The 12,439-nt window shown below is 39.7% G+C and overlaps 1 protein-coding gene across 3 annotated transcripts in view; it reads left to right on the forward strand.

The window, feature by feature from the left end:
• The window catches only part of LRP2 (LDL receptor related protein 2), a 218,059-nt gene that overhangs the window by 67,465 nt on the left and 138,155 nt on the right, over positions 1–12,439 (forward strand). For all 3 annotated transcript variants that reach the window (XM_077272772.1, XM_077272773.1, XM_077272774.1), the window contains exons 8-11: positions 3,045–3,188; positions 5,035–5,154; positions 7,469–7,597; positions 8,628–8,797. In XM_077272772.1, coding sequence (XP_077128887.1) covers positions 3,045–3,188; positions 5,035–5,154; positions 7,469–7,597; positions 8,628–8,797 — 563 coding nt within the window. The remainder of the gene's footprint in view (positions 1–3,044; positions 3,189–5,034; positions 5,155–7,468; positions 7,598–8,627; positions 8,798–12,439) is intronic.

Raw genomic sequence — 12,439 nt, forward strand, 5'->3', positions numbered from 1 at the left:
TATGTTGGCGCTATAGAAATAAAATTATTATTAAATTATTATTCTGCTGTTTACCAAAAATGGAATAAGGCTTACATAGAAAACAACATAGTACGTACAGTCAAATATAGTGGCTCAAAGATGTTTTGGGGTTGTCCTGCTTCCTCTAGCACTGGGTGCCATGACTGTGTGCAACTCATCATGAAATCTGAAGATTGCCAACGGATTTTGGGTCGCAATTTAGTGCCCAGTGTCAGAAAGCTGGGTTTGTGTCCTAGGTCATGGGTCTTCTAGCAGGACAATGACCCCAAATATGCTTCAAGAAGCGCCCAGAAATGGATGGAAAGAAAGCTCTGGAGAGTTCTGAAGTGGCCTGTAATGAGTCTGGATCTAAATCCCATTGAACTCCTGTGGAGAGATCTCTAAGTTGCTGTTGGGAGAATGTAAATGTAGCCCCAATTTTTTTATTTTCACAAAGGTAACAGGAGAAAATTAACCCCAAGATTTTTTTGGCAATTTCTCCTGAGTGTGCCGATACCCCATATGTGGGGGAAAACTGCAGGACTTGGAAGGGAAGGTGCTCCGTTTTACTTTTTGAACGCAAAAATGGCTGGAATTGAGAGTGTATGCCACGTGATATGCCTAAACAGTAGAAACCCCCACAACTAGACCCATCAAGGAATGTATCTAGATTTGTGGTGAATACCTTGAACTGCCCCCTCCCCCTGATGCTTCACAGAAGTTTATAACATAGAGTCAAGAGAATAAAAAATATCTATTTTTTTCCCACAAAAATGTACTTTTAGCTCCAAATTTTTTAGTTTCACAAGGGTAACAGGAGAAAATGGATCCCAAAATTTGTTGTGCAATTTCTACTGAGTATGCAGATACCCCATATGTGGGGAAAAACTACTGTTTGGGTGCACAACAGGGCTAGGAAAGGAAGTAGTGACAATTTGGAACGCAGACTTTGATGGAATGGTCAGGGGAAGTTGTGTCGCGTTTGGAGAGCCCCTAATGTGCCTAAACAGTGACACCATTTTGGAAACTACACCCCTCAAGGATTTTATCCAGGGATATAGTGACCATTTTGATCCCAAAGGTACTACACAGAATTTGATAACATTAGGACATCATGCTGAACATTTTCATTTTCTCACAAAAATGTTGTTTTAGCCCGAAATTTGTAATTTTCACAATGGGTAATAGGTGAAAACGGACCACCATAGTCTGTTCCGCAATTTCTCCTGAAGATACCGCATATCTGTTTAAAAACTTCTATAATTTACACTAGGGGTAATGGAAGAAATTGGAACACACAATTTGTTATGCAATTTCTCCCGAATGTGGCAGTTTGCCATATGTGGTTGTACACTACTGTTTCGGCGCAAGCATAGCATAGGAAGGAGCGTTACTTGGCTTTTATAATGCAGATGTCGTTTGAATAGATTGTGGGCTCAATTAGCTGAGCCCCTGAGGTGCCAGAACAGCAACCCCCCCACCCCAGGTGACCTCATATTGGAAGTTTCACTGCCTAAGAAATTCATGTAGGGGTGCAGTGAATATTTTTAACCCATAGGTGCCTCCCAGAATGTTATAACATTGAGACGTGAAAATATGACATTTTGGTGGTAAAAATTTAATTTTTGTACTTGTTGCAAATTTGTCAGGTACGCAAGAGTTAATAGGTGAAACTAGACCCCCATAATTTATTGCGCAATTTCTCCCAAATGCGGCGGTGCCCCATATGTAATCAGAAATTACTGTTAGGCCACATGTCAGGGCTGAGAAGGAAGGAGCGCTATTTGGATTTTCGAGCACAGATTTTGCTAGAATAGTTAGAGTCCTAAAGGTAGAAATTGCACCTTTCATAGAATTCATCTACATCTGCAGTGACTATGTTGTAACATCCATGCCATGGAGATTTGCAAATATGCCAGCTTAGTGCCCATACATTGTGTCCCTATGCAGTGTAGACCCCTATATATTGTGGTGCCCTCATACATTGTGCCCAGCTTGTGCTTCTGGTGACATGCACCCCATAAATTAAGTGCCCTCTTGAGGAGGTGGGAGCCATATCGCTTTTTCATAGAATTTGTTCTACCTGTAATGTGGGAGACCCCAATAGTTGCAGTGATAGAGACAGTTTAAAGCTGGATCTCACAGGCCACCATACCCTGGGGCCATCACATGACCTCAGGGTGCCATGGTAGACATCGGCACCCACGATTCTCATTTCAGGGTGTCCGATGGCTTCAAATAGGGTCTTGTAACCCCCTTGTAACCAATTAAATACTGCTGTCCGATTGACAGCAATATTTAAGGAGTTAATCGGGCCCAACCCGTTACAAAACCGGCTGGGGCCGATACCGCAGGGTGTCAGCTGTCATGTACAACTGACACCCGTGAGTATTGCAGGCGCCGGGCGGCGCTATACCCTTGTTACAGCCATTAGGGAATAAGGCCCCTTCACGACCACCATTTTAATGCGTATTGGCGGTCATTAAGGGGTTAAATGTATCTTTTTATTTTACTATTTATTGCATAGTATTTTTTCCCATATCACAAGCTGTATTACAGATGAGAAATCTTGCAGTTTTCACACTGACCACTGGGGCTTTTTTTTTTAGACTCCTGACTTCCTGTTGTTTCAGGAAATGGACTCTGACCCTATATTGAAGCATCTAATAAGCGTGTGCAAAGGACATCGTGAAGGGAGGGGGAGCAGCTGTGACATCACCTACTGTGATTAGTGGATCCTATGTTATCAGGTGTTACCTGTCACTGTAATCCTTGCCTTTGATGATAAGGAGCCTGCTAAAAACCCTTCCTTAAAGGGCGGGAAGTTAGAGTATAAAAAGCCACCAAGAACTCTGTGAAAATTGCAAGATTGCTAATGCTGATATTAAAATTAAGATTGTGATATGAAAAAAAATCATTGCAATTTTTTTTTATTTAAAAATACACGTAACATAAAAACCTGATTTTATAATGAAATAAATGACCATTTACACAGTCACAGTCACATCCAATGACAATCTGAAAAATATATTCTTGTCTCCTAGAAAGTGGTATGAGAGAATGTGGTCCTGGAGAATGGCCGTGTCCATCAACTGGTCAGTGCATTCCTATAGATAAAGTCTGTGATGGAGCGGCTCACTGTCGATTTGGAGAAGATGAAACCAATTCCACGGCCGGAAGGAACTGCAGTAAGTCATACAATGTCTAATGCAACATGCAAAATCTGCATATTTATCCTTCCATTGTTTTCTTAACATATTAGCTGCGTGGAGTAATAAAAAATATGTCTAAAAGAACATTGTGCTCTATGGCACCTGCAAAGTAATGTTGCAAATAGAGTAAAAAAAAATATTCACACCATACGTTTCCATCCACTATATAAAAAGACACATCTGCAGGTTTTTCTCAATATCTGACATGAAATCAGAATAAACCTTTCCTGTTTTAGCTCAATTAGAATTACCGTAATTATTAATATTTGCCAAATGCCAGAATAATGAGAGAATGTTTTAAGGCATTTTTATTACTTACTGCAAAGTCAAAAGTTTCCATACATTTCATTAGTATTTGGTACCATTGTCCTTAAACTGAATGACTTGGGTCAAACTTTTGGGATATTTTTTTTCTTGAGACAGCAGGAAGTATTAGTCTAAAATTGTCAGTGTGAAAATTGCAAGATTTCTAATTTATCTTTTTAAGAGCTTGTTCACATGTCTGATATTTTTCTTTTGACAGACCCGGTCCGGGGGGGAAAAAAATCGCAGCATGCCCGAGCTTGATCCAATATTCGGATCGCACTCAGCCATGCAAGTCAATGAGTGCGTGGAAATTATCGGACTGCACTCGGATGACATTTGAGTGCAGTCTGATTTCTGCGGACTGACAGAATAAAGAATGGGATCACACTATCATCACACATTGATTACAGTCTAATCAGAGTGTGATTTGTCTAATCGACCTGATTCTTTCAGATGAGAGAAAATACGCTGGTGTGACCCTTTTACAGATTGTAAAAGATTGACTGGCACTTCCAAATCAGAAAACTGCTCTGCACAGGTGCAAACTAAGAGTAGCCACCTCTATCCATAATAAAGAAATAAAGTTGCACTCTGTGTTGCTAATGTATGTGAATATGAATAGCATTATTTACCGCTCTATATAATGAGAAAAAAATGGAGATACTTAGCACATAATTTGGTCAATTCATGCATGCTTTCTGACCAAGCACTACAATTGCATAGAATACGAAGGAAAAAAACGAGAACAAAAGTCCAAAGAATTAAAGTGAATTAAAATGAATAAATCACTTTATTGTATAAATAAGATAGACCAATGTAGTAAGGGTGGGAAAACACCAAAGGAAATAGGACACATCACAAGGGGCAAGGTGAATATGCACAATGAATAATAAAATAATAGAATGGTAAAAAATTAATACAAGGTAGCAGCAAAATGTGGCAACAGTAGAGTAAAAAAAAGGTGGATGTATTGGATGAATGAAGCTGTGCCTCCGTGCAGAATAGCAGCTGTTAAGTGCAGGGAATTACAATAAGGAAAATGGATGTTTTAAATGCTGCTGAAATGGAGCAATACAAGAAGATGATGAGAATGTCCAGACAAAAGCAAATAGAGTGAGAGATCAAGAAAAATCTATATAAAAAGTGATGGTGCAATAAATAAATGGTCCTGATCAATCACTTGTACTCAAATCATAATAACATTATTGGGATTGCCATGGTCAGCGAATCAATATTCCATAAATACCTTAGATTTGTGCAGTGTGTCTCTTGGAATGTGCCCACCCCGACGCGCGTTTCGGCATCAAAATATCTTCTTCCCTGGGCATTAAGAGATTCCCGAATAGTATAGCTTTCGTAGATATTCCCACTAAGCAGCAAGACTGAAGACCTTACAGAGGAGAAAATAATGAGGCTATAAACTATATTTGCCATGCAACTTCTGTATCAGTCTCCTTCTTCTGTGCTTTACAAATTATGTAGTAATTTGTCCTGTATTCTCACCATTTTACCCCAGGTACCACTAACTGTGCTGCGCTGAGCTGTTCATATCAGTGTCATTCTTCTCCATCTGGCGGAGTCTGCTTTTGTCCAGCAGGATACGTCATCAGCGCCAACGACAGCCGGACCTGCATTGGTCAGTAGAAAAGCAAACATCATTCCCCAAAACATGCATGCCCAACACTACAAACATGATACCAGATGTTAGTAGCATGGCGTATTCTTCATATAGTCATTCCCCATCCCCATCTGACAGGACTATGGGAATTAATTAGGGTCTTCCTTATTCTCGAGCAGACAATTTGAGTGTAATGAGCCCCAATACAGATGATATTGCAAGTTGGTGCTCGTTTATTAAACATTTAGGTGCTACAGTTCACGTAATACATTTTTTTGTTCAGGTTCTTTACTCTGGTCAATAATTTGGAATGAGCATTCCTACGAATGATCGACGTCATGCTGATTGACACCAGGCTTCTCACTTACTAACTGGAGTAGCCGGCTGTCAATCAGCATGACGTCGGCAGTCATACCCCGCAAAACATGGTGGAAAAGAAACCGCCGCTCTGTCGAGGTGACCTCAGCAGAGACAGCCAAATCACCTGCAGGAGCGGTCTGTGATCGTTCTGTGCCAGCAAAAAAAAAAAAAGGCACAACAGGCAGGTAGGTAGCACCTACATAAGTGTGGTCATTGGTTACTTAAGCAATGGTAATATAAGCCCAATCCTTGTTTGTTACTTTAGTAACGCTCTATATCAAGACATCAAATCACAAGTGGTTCTATTGGATTTTTTTTAAAGAAGTTAAAATAATATAGTGAAAAAAATAGAAATCTAAAGTATTGTCTCATTAGTACATATTTCCTACTAGTTATAAGGACTGCAGGTGCTGTAGAAACACAGGATATCGTCATTGATAGAGAATAGAGGCCAAAATGCCTCGTTCATTGCTCACTTTGTCCTCAACATTCTCGTGCTAGACCGCTACACACAAAAGCTCTCTATGGTAAGAAGATATTGACATCTGTCCCTGCTTCAAAGCCCTAAGAAAAAGTATTGATATCTTCTATAACAGGACACTATTATCCGATTGTATAAAAATAGAGATGAAGTTAAAAGTAACGACGAGCGATAAGTATCTCAGGTTCAGGAGGGTTATTACTGCCGTCTGGTAACTGCAACACCGGACTGTGCTCACTGTGTTCAAGATGGAAGGATAGATAGATAGATAATAGATAGATGATAGATAGATAGATAGATAGATAGATAATAGATAGATAGAAAATAGATAGACAGATAGATAGATAATAGATAGATAGATAGAAAATAGATAGACAGATAGATAGATAGATAATAGATAGATAGATAATAGATACTGTAGATAATAGATATATATTAGTAAGATAGATATTAGATGGATAATAGAGAGATAATAGATACTGTAGATAGATAGATATTAGATAGATAGATAGATAGATAGATAGATAATAGATAGAAAATAGATACTGTAGATAATAGATATATATATTAGTAAGATAGATATTAGATAGATAGTGAAATAGATAGAGAGATAGATAGATAATAAATAGAAAGATAGATAATAGAGAGATAGATGTAGATAGATAGATATGGGATAGATAGATAGATAGATAGATAGATAGATAGATAGATAGATAGATAATAGATAGATAGATAGATAGATAGATAATAGATAGAAAATAGATAGATAGAAAATAGATACTGTAGATAATAGATATATATTAGTAAGATAGATATTAGATAGATAATAAATAGATAGATAGATAATAGATAGATAGATAGATAGATAGATAGATAGATAGATAGATAGATAGATCGATCTAATGTCAAAGGAGATCACCAACCTGACTCTCCCCTATGACAAATGTTAGGGATAGTTTGATCTTAAAGGGAATCCATCAGCAGTTTTATGCTATGTAATCTGAAAACAGCATTATATAGGGCATAAGGGCCTGATTCCAGCCATGTATCACTTACTGGGCTGCTTGGTGTAACTTTTATAGAATTGCTGTTTTCTCTACTATAGAAGTAGCAGTGGTCATAATGCTGATCCTTGTATAACCCCGCCCACACCCCTGATAGGCAGCTGTGTGTGTACACTTTGCACAGGCAGAAAGCTGCCAATCAGTGGTGGGGGTGGGGTTACACAGATTAGCTAGACTGCTGTGCATGTGAGACAGCGATATTCTCCTGTTGATAAAACACTGATTGTATTGGAACTACAACACACAGCGTAATAAGTGACACATCACTGTAATCAGGCTTGTTTTCTTTATAATATGCTGACAGCTTAAGAGACATATATACAGATATAATTTCTATTCATACAAATTGATAAAACCTGTACTCTTTATTATTTTCTGTAACATTGTTATATTTTTGTTATATTTTTCTTTATTCCACCTTCTTTAGATTTTAACGATTGCCAGATATGGGGCATATGTGACCAGCTGTGTGAAGATCGTATGGGCAGTCATCGCTGTAGTTGTGTCGATGGATACGTCTTGGAACATAACAAGCACTGTAGAGCCAACACCACCAGTATGTAGACCGCAACAATGGTCAACACTTATGGGGAGATTTACTAAACACAGAGTGCCAGAATTCTATAATAAATGGCCCCAACAAATGGAGCATGTGACACCAATTATTTTGTGTCATAGGCTTGTTGCAGGCGTCAGGTTATTTTTTGTCATACTTGAAAAATGGTCCCTTTTTTAGTGTGCTGGTCTATGTGTTAAGACAAGAAAAAATGTCTTCTCTTCTCCTACCCACTGAGTAGTAAAATACGGACAGCACATTGACGACATCATTATGCTATCCTTGTCTTTTTTCAAGCTGCCATTGACTTTTGACAATTAGTCAATAGCAGACGTACCAAAAACACCCCAAGATGTCTGAAAGAACCCTAAGTCACTTTTATTGTTACCATGACAGTTCTGACAAGTGTCAGGAGAAGAAGGGTTGTGCTGTACAATGATGTGCTCCATTTGTAGAGCTAATTACTAGTGGAACTATATGCCATTGTCAGTGATGAGGCGTCAGAAGTAGAGATCAGCGAACCCAAACTTAAAAGTTCAGGGTTCCTACCAGACAGTTAGTACCTGGTGTTAAACCCTGAACCTGGACATCTCTCGGAAGTCTGTGTTAATGTTCAGCATTCCGGGGGGTGTCCGGAGACGAGAAGGAGAGAGAGATATTTTTCCAGATCCAAATTTTCGGTCTCCATTGTTTTAAATGGAGTTGGGGTTGTGGTTCAAGTTCTGGTACCCGAACCAAACTTTGGACTAAACTTCGGGTTGGGTACCAGAACCCGAACTTCCACAGGTCCGATCATCCCTAGTCATAAGGCATGAAGAACCGTCTAGCATCTGTGCGTTACATTGTGGCAAACAATATGTCAGGTGCAACGTTTTAATACAATTTTGCACTATTCGCACCATTTTCGCTGACTCCTGCTTTAGAAACCTTTGACAACGACTGAGTATTGGGCTCAGCAAAGTGCCTTTGGATTTCAGTTTTCCCACTGAACTAAGCTACTTAACCTATCCTTGTTTTTCTCCTTCTCCAGCTGGTCTCCCATGGTTAATTTTTTCCAACGGACGAGACCTACTTATTGGTGACATTCATGGAAACAGCTATCGCACATTAGTGCGTTCACAGAATCGGGGAATCGCTGTGGGTGTGGATTTCCATTTTCCTCTTCGACGAGTCTTTTGGACAGACACAGTCCAGGACAAGGTATTTTACATTACATAAAAGATGCACAAATATAGATTTTTTGCCTTCCTCTGGATCAACATGTTAGGGCATGTTAGGTTGGGATATGGGTTTGAACAAGATGGACTTAACCCCTTACCGACATCGGACGTACTATTCCGTCCGATGTCGGCTCCCCCGCTTTGATGCAGGGCTCCGCGGTGAGCCCGCATCAAAGCCGGGACATGTCAGCTGTTTTGAACAGCTGACATGTGCCCGCAATAGGCGCGGGCAGAATCGCGATCTGCCCGCACCTATTAACTAGTTAAATGCTGCTGTCAAACGCAGACAGCGGCATTTAACTACCGCATCTGGCCGCCCGGCCGGATATGACGTCATCGCCGACCCCCGTCACATGATCGGGGGTCGGCGATGCATCAGGAAGGTAACCATAGAGGTCCTTGAGACCTCTATGGTTACTGATGCCGGCGTGCTGTGAGCGTCCCCCTGTGGTCGGCGCTCACAGCACACCTGCATTTTAGCTACATAACAGCGATCTGATGATCGCTGCTATGTAGCAGAGCCGATCGGGCTGTGCCTGCTTCTAGCCTCCCATGGAGGCTATAGAAGCATGGCAAAAGTAAAAAAAAAAAAGTTTTAAAAAATGTGAAAAAAATAAAAAAAAACACAAAAGTTTAAATCACCCCCCTTTCGCCCCAATCAAAATAAATCAATTAAAAAAAAATCAAACCTACACATATTTGGTATCGCCGCGTTCAGAATCGCCCGATCTATCAATAAAAAAAGCATTAACCTGATCGCTAAACGGCGTATCGAGAAAAAAAATCGAAACGCCAGAATTACGTTTTTTTGGTCGCCACAATTTGCATTAAAATGCAATAACGGGCGATCAAAAGAACGTATCTGCACTGAATTGGTATCATTAAAAACGCCGTCTCGGCACGCAAAAAATAAGCCCTCAACCGACCCCACATCATGAAAAATGGAGACGCTACGAGTATCAGAAAATGGCGCAATTTTTTTTTTTTTTAGCAAAGTTTGGAATTTTTTTTCACCACTTAGGTAAAAAATAAACTAGTCATGTTAGGTGTCTATGAATTCGTAATGACCTGGAGAATCATAATGGCAGGTCAGTTTTAGCATTTAGTGAACTTAGCAAAATAGCCAAGCAAAAAACCAGTGTGGGATTGCACTTTTTTTGCAATTTCACCGCACTTGGAATTTTTTTCCCGTTTTCTAGTGCACGACATGGTAAAACCAATGATGTCGTTCAAAAGTACAACTTGTCCCGCAAAAAATAAGCCCTCACATGGCCAAATTGACAGAAAAATAAAAAAGTTATGGCTCTGGGAAGGTGGGGAGCGAAAAACGAAAAAAACGGAAAAAGCTCCGGGGGTGAAGGGGTTAAAGTCTTCCTTCAACCTTAATAACTATGTTACTATGTTACTTTATGGCAAAAGAATGTTCTGATTTAATGGAAATAAATTGTAAACCTGAACCTGTCGCAATCTGTGGGCAGTGTGTTATTGAGTAGGAGAAGCTGAGCAGATTGATATATACTGTACTGTAGTTTTGTAAGAAAAGATTCCGCATAAGTTGTATTTTATTTATTAAAATCTATTCTAGACTTGGGAGTCCAGTGGGCGGTCCTAATCAGTGATTGACAACCATCTTTGTATGCACACTTATGGTTGTCAGCCATTGGTTAAGTTTCCCACTGGACACCCAAAACCCAGGATAGGTAGAGATTTTAATCAATAAAATACAAGCTATTCTGAATCTTTTCCTATATATATACTTTTTGGGCGTAACTTATTAAGAATCTGGCAGGTTGTGCTTGGCGTCTCCACTCTCAGTAAGCCCAATCACTTTTAAGAAAATGGCGAAGCCAGCCCAGACATCCTTTATTTCTATGTGTTGATAAACTATTTGCTGCTTTTATAGTCCAATTTTCAAGATGCAGGTGATGCAAATTTCCCAGTTTTATCAAAACCTAGCCTCCACTAACCTTGTGCCAAAAAACAGCAGCCATGAGTTCTTCTAAGTATAGCTGCCTAGCACTCTGAAAATGATGGTGGAGGCTCACAAAACAGAAGACGGCTATAAGAAGATAGCAAATCGTTTTCAAGTTGCCCTTTCCTCAGTTCAAAATATACTTAAGAAATGGCAGTCAATGGGAACAGTGGAGATCAAGATAAGGTCTAGAAGACCAAGCAAAATTTTAGTGAGAGTCGCTCCTAGCATTGCTAGAGAGGCAAATGAGAACTTCAGGAAAATAACATCTTGCTAACCATTAAGGGCTTGTTCACACGATCCTTTTTTCACTGCGGATTTTTCAGGTCCTTTTTTGGGAAAATCCGCAGTGAAAACCGCGGTGCTTTTCACCGCGGATTTGTGTCCTTTTTCTACTGCGGATTCCACTGCGGGTTTCCAACTGCAGTTTCCTATTGGTGCTGCTGGAAACCCGCAGCGGAATCCGCAGAAAGAATTGACATGGTACTTCTTTTTTTCTGCAGGCAAATCCGCGCGGATTTGCCTGCGAAAAAAAGGATCGTCGGCACAGCGGTTTTTGTTTTCCATAGGGTAACATTGTACTGTACCCTGCATGGAAAACTGCTGCGGATCCGCAGCAAAAACCGCATCGTGTGAACATAGCCTAAGCGTGGGGTGGATCAGTCATTCAATCATGTGTTGGGGTCGTGTTACAGCCAATGGCATGGGGAACATTTGACAGGTAGAAGAAAGAATGGATACAATGAAATTTCAACAAATTCTTGATGCAAACATAACACCATCTGGATGGCTCTTACAAATGGATAATGATCCTAAGCACACTTAAAAATCCACAATAGGCTACCTGAAGAGGCGCCAGCTTAACCCCTTCACCCCCGGAGCTTTTTCCGTTTTTTCGTTTTCGGTTTTTGCTCCCCTCCTTCCCAGAGCCATAACTTTTTTATTTTTCCGTCAATATGGCCATGTGAGGGCTCATTTTTTGCGAGACGAGATGTACTTTTGAACGATACCATTGGTTTTACCATGCAGTGTAACAGAAAACGGGAAAAAAATTCCAAGTGTGATGAAATTGCAAAAAAAGTGCACACTTGTTTTTTGTTTGGCTTTTTTGCTAGGTTCACCAAATGCTAAAACTAACATGTCTAGGTTATTTTTTATCTAAGTGGTGAAACAAAATTCCAAACTTTGCTAAAAAAAAAAAAAAATGCGCGATTTTCCGATACCCGTAACGTCTCCAATTTTCGTGATCTGGGGTCGGGTGAGGGCTTATTTTTTGCGCACCAAGCTGGCGTTTTTATTGATACCATTTTGGTGCAGATACGTTTTTTTGATCTCCCGTTATTACATTTTAATGCAATGTCACGGCGACCAAAAAAAACATAATTTTGGCGTTTTGATTTTTTTTCTCGCTACGCCATTTAGCGATCAGGTTAATCCTTTGTTTTTATTGATAGATCGGGCGATTCTGAATGCGGCGATACCAAATATGTGTATGTTTGATTTTTTTCTTTATTGTTTTATTTTGATCGGGGCAAAAGGGGGGTGATTTGAACTTTTATATTTTTTTTATTTTTTTTATATTTTGAAACACTTTTTTTTATTTTGGCATGCTTCAATAGCCTCCATAGGAGGCTAGAAGCATGCACTACA

Source organism: Ranitomeya variabilis, chromosome 7, assembly GCF_051348905.1.
Source record: "Ranitomeya variabilis isolate aRanVar5 chromosome 7, aRanVar5.hap1, whole genome shotgun sequence".
Lineage (NCBI taxonomy): Eukaryota > Metazoa > Chordata > Amphibia > Anura > Dendrobatidae > Ranitomeya > Ranitomeya variabilis.